Raw genomic sequence first — 5000 nt, 5'->3', positions numbered from 1 at the left:
TATCGATCCTGGTTGCACTTAAGTACATCGTTCCGTTGGCCTCAAGTTACCTGAAGGGCGGAAGAAGAAGATCATGTTACATGGCGCTGGGGTTGGAGTGCTCCCTTCATGGAACGCATTCCGATGATGTTGGTGCATTGTATTGCATTGCCTTGGTGATGTTCGTGCTTGAGGAGTTGCCAGCGATGCGGCTCCAGTACGATGTGACAAGTTTTCCAAGTAAACTTTCCAACTCTTCTTTCCAAGCAAAAAAAACACGCTAAGGTCAGGAGTCTTCTCGTTTTTCCTTGGATCCCTTTTTTTGTTTCAAACAAAACTCAGCCTCGGAAAGATATATTTACTCTGCAGCCAGCGAGTTGTTGACGGAATGTTTGATGCACCGCGGAACAATATGTCAGGTTTCGTTTGTTGCCAGTTGACGTTGTTATGGGCTAGTGAGGTTTTTGGGGATGCAACGACAACGAAGCTCACGAAGTTGCAATTTCATTTCACTTTGTGTAACTTTTCAGCGCAAACAACACCATTTTTTGGAAAGCTTTTCAAGTCTAGATTTTTGTATTAATTAAAAGTTCAGCAACCTCTCTAAGCGGCGCTCTTCTGAGCATTCATTTCGAGTGGTTTTGTTGTTGGTTTGGTTAGTGAAGGGCTTGCGAGAAAATTCAATGGAAAAACCACGCGATGGATTCCGGGAAACGGGTCCCCAGAAGCCAACAAAGCGGACAAAAAACCTTTAGGAAAATACTCCGAACTGTTGTTACCTTGCTGCTAAGAGCAACCATCGTGTTTTACATGCCTCGTGGCTTTTACATTAACAATAAACGTTCGCTTTTCGCCCCGCAGATGCTGTGGTATCAAAACTCCTTTCTGCTGGATCCCACCGATCGACGGTCGATGTTCTCGAAGGGCGACAAGTACACGCTCAACATAAGAAACTTCCAGCAGTCCGACTTTGGCAACTACAGGTAAGTGGTCTCCCTCTCTTCAAACTGGTTACAAAACATTTAAATAGAATCTACCGACCGTTAGGACTATTCCACAACAACAACAACAAAAAAAAACATTATGCTATCATGCTTCAAACACCGTTGCGAAAGAGGAAACGAACCTTAACTGCAGGCTAACTTTTGACCGGAAAGCCGGAACGACTCTGATGCTCTGGCCGCTTCCGAGCTACACGAAACATGATGTCAAACTTTAAACATTTTGCCTTTAACTGAGGACGAGTACCGTTAGTCGGGAGGATGCAAATGGAGAGGGAGTGAAAACGAGAACTTTTTAGGAGCATAATTTGTGTGTTTTGAAAACTGTTGACAAGCATCTTTCCGCAGAGGCGCACGAAGCGTCGCTGGACTTTGCTGCCCCTTTCTGCATCTCTTCCTTCGGCGATGAGATGAACACATCACGGAATTGTAGGAATTTACGGGAATATTCTTCATTTTTTCCACCGCTCGTACCTCGAATGGGGTATTAAAGATGGAAAAAACCTGCACAACGAGTGAAACGCCATGGAACCTTCATCGTTTCCAGGCAACCTCGATTGATGAGCGACAGGAGCGGCATCTCTTGCAGCGTATCTCAAATATGCAAACCAATTTCCGTTGCTCCGGCGTTCTCGAGGAAAATAGGGAAATACCTCGTCTACTCGACGTTAAACAACACCGGTCTCGATGGGAGCGGATGCTTGTCTACCTGCATCGAGCTCATCGTGGACAAGCCCCGTGATTAACCGCAAAGGTAGCGGTTAGCCACCATCGAGGTGACCCAATTTCCTTTGTCAGAGACCGCTCGTTACGCATGGATGAATTCAATTTTATCCAAGAATGTAGCCACCGGTCAACAAATCCAGGACAACGGAATGAACATTGTTTGCCAAAACGGGAAAAGAAAAATATTTCTCAATTGAATGGAGCTAATGAAATGCCTCACGCCCAGCTAGCATACCACCTAAGCTCAGACGAACAAATTCAACATAAACAACCACATTTCGTCCCATAAATCTGGCGCAATTAATAATGGATCCGTTAGAGGGTGGTGGATGGACGCGGTGTGGCGATTAAATTAAAATATTCCTGTTTTCTCTAACGACTTCTAATAAAAAGTCCACCCAGGTTCTCCCACAAAATCACAAAAAAAAAAAAAACGATGATCATCACCATCAAGTCGTGCGTCTCTTCTTCCTTCTTGCTGCGCCGTGGCTTGTGATCGACACTAACGCAACCACCACAAGCACGGTTGGTGGCTGAGCTGCCCGCCGTAGGATGAGCCTCGAACAGCTCAGCGAAGACGTTGGGAAGATAATAAATCTCGTCTTAATTTTATGATTTACGGCCACGAAAATGGCTGAAACTCTCTCTCTCTCTCTTTGCGCTCGTCTTGGAACTCGCCAGCTTAGTCTCTATCGCTCCGTGGCATGTCGCGTAGATTTTCGGGATTTAAGGAAAAGATTCCCACGACATTAAAGCTCCAACCGAAGTGAATAGACCCACTCGGCCGCAACGCAACGTGGCGGAGCTCGTGTTAATGACGCCTCGAGGAACGACGAGAACTTCCAGTTCCGACCGGAGCAAGGGATACCTCGGGAATTAGCGAGGGAAAATGGTGCAAAACTTTTGCTCATTGCCGATGATCGTTCACTCACCGCTTTCCGATTCCTCACTTTCTCCATCTCCGCAGCTGCGTGGCCGACAATGCCTTGGGGCGCACGAAGAAGTACATCGAAGTTTCGGGCCGCCCCGGACCGGCCACCTTCCTATCACCGGCCTACAGTAACTATCTGGATCGCTACAATCTGACGTACACGATAGAGTCCATTCCGCCGCTCGACGAGATCAAGCTGCTCTATCGAAAGCTGATGGTAGGTACCGCTCGTGACGCACTCGGTCTCCATTTTCTTTTCTGTGTTTTGTTTTGCGAAATTAAGGGACGCAAACTTACAAAATGAAGAGGCTCTAGATGTAAAGGAGATTTGGTGCAAGATTTTAATCCGCCCAGAGATAGAGAGTGGAGCTGAAAGCAACCGGATCTGACGTTTTGAGTTGTCGACGGTGATGTCACCATCAGGTTGGTGGTGGTGGTGAAAACGAAATGAAATCCGCCCTCAACACCACTTGGACCATGCCGCCGGGAGGGCTGGTCGGAGCATAATCGCATTATCGTTGATTACGAAAAGGCTTACGGCGCACTCCGTGTACTTCGTAGTGTCCAGTCTAGTTCCGGTGAAACGGAAACCTCGAGCGTCATACAGGGCCCCTCGAGGACATTAGTTGCTCCATTTTTGATGACCGCCTCGAGGGAAACATCCAGGGTCCATCCAAGGGGACCAACGGGATTGCTCTGTTGCACTGCATTTTTGAAAATGGTTTCCTAGAAGGCTTATCATGAACGGATTGTGGATTCTGTTCTGTTGCTTCTCGGTTGTTTTACAGTTACAGCATTTTCAGTTAAAGCCACATGTAATCTGATATTCGTTCTCCATTCATTCAATTTCTATCGCATCCTCGATACCGGAAAAGTGCACAATTCACCCGTCAATCGCTGGTAATTGGTTCAACATCAAACATGCTCACCGGCTAGCTGGTTGACGAGACTGGCAAGATAAACTGCGTGACGCTTTCATGATTGATCCCTTGTTTTATGAAAACCCTGGTTGCGTCTCTCATATCCATTACCTGCGTTACGTTTTCCCGCTTTTCATTTCCCTTCCGTCACCTTCAAAGCAAACAAACGGCCAGCGAAAGACCATGGAGTGCAAAATTGTGCGAAAATTAATTTAACTCCTGCCTCTCACTAGCAGCTCACCTTTTTGCTTTTCTCTCTATTTCATTTTCCGGATTTTCTACATCATCCTGGTGCGCCTCTCGTGGGACACGCACCGTCGTTTTGGGATTTATCATCTCGTTCAACAACAACAACAACGACACCATTGCTGACCGCAAATCATGGAACTGGTGGACATTGTTTGGGCTGGATCATCACGCAAATCTCGTCCACTCGGATGCTTCCTGGCACGTTCACTGACCACCAACAACGCCGAACGAAACTCATCTGGAACGTGATCACGTGGTACCCCCCCCCCCCCCCCCCCCGGGGTGGTGGTGATGCTGATGATGATGGTCTCGCATCCTCTTTCATCGAATGTCAACCGATGATGATGTGGTGTTGACGTGATGATGCTACGTACCAACCAACACAGATGAATGAAACATATCAGCATCCGGGCAGCTGGGAGGACACGATTTTAGTGCCAACATTAACCAGATCCGATGCTACACATTTTATTATGTCGCATGTGATAAGAGGACTGTCGCCCAACTCCGTGTACGAGGTGATGATCCAGGCGCGGAACGTGCACGGCTGGAACGAGGTAAGTGATTCTCGCGCCGGCACCGCAGCGAACGCACCAGGAAGTCGTATTCTTGGGTTCCGGAATCTACTTTCGGGAATGAGATTTTGATGAATTGCACGCAGCCCCCCCTACGGTAGATCGCCTCCTGGGTTGGGTTGGTTCGTTGGGCGAACCATAATCCCACCGCCCAAACCAAAAAGGGATGTAGAACCATCTGCGAGCGCCATGGCCACACTGGTCCACAGGTGCAGCTCTGGTGGAGTTCGCCTTTTTAAATGCCGGGAACGAATTTGTCACCGGAAGCGCCCCGGACACGCCCGGATTTGTCGTGAAGATGAATGATGGAAATCAGCGAACGGGCTGGCTGCTCCCATGCTTATCATTTTAATGTGTTCAACCGCCCGGACACCTTAACGCTCCCGGGAATGTTAATGTCGTTAAATGGAGTTTCGTACAAAGGCTGAATGGCATGGAATGACGTCATTTTGGAGAACGTTTCCGCCTGTGCGTTGAACAATTCAGTGTATTTTCTCGGCTGACATCCTTTCTCCTTCGCGGCAGTAGAAAACTGTAGCATGAATTCCAAGTTCATCCTGCATTCCATTTCCACGCAAGTCACAAGCAGGTAGAAGAGGCGAAAGAACCCGCGACCCTA

The 5000-nt window shown here is 47.9% G+C and overlaps 1 protein-coding gene across 2 annotated transcripts in view; it reads left to right on the top strand.

Moving 5' to 3' along the window:
- Positions 1-5000, top strand: part of LOC126577526 (roundabout homolog 2) — a 77573-nt gene that overhangs the window by 67878 nt on the left and 4695 nt on the right. For both annotated transcript variants that reach the window (XM_050239204.1, XM_050239203.1), the window contains exons 8-10: positions 841-962; positions 2674-2854; positions 4193-4363. In XM_050239204.1, coding sequence (XP_050095161.1) covers positions 841-962; positions 2674-2854; positions 4193-4363 — 474 coding nt within the window. The remainder of the gene's footprint in view (positions 1-840; positions 963-2673; positions 2855-4192; positions 4364-5000) is intronic.

This window comes from Anopheles aquasalis, chromosome 3 (assembly GCF_943734665.1).
Source record: "Anopheles aquasalis chromosome 3, idAnoAquaMG_Q_19, whole genome shotgun sequence".
In the NCBI taxonomy this organism is placed as follows: Eukaryota; Metazoa; Arthropoda; class Insecta; order Diptera; family Culicidae; genus Anopheles; species Anopheles aquasalis.
The sequence above is the reverse complement of the archived record's forward strand: the minus strand, read 5'-3'. Positions and strand labels throughout refer to the sequence as shown.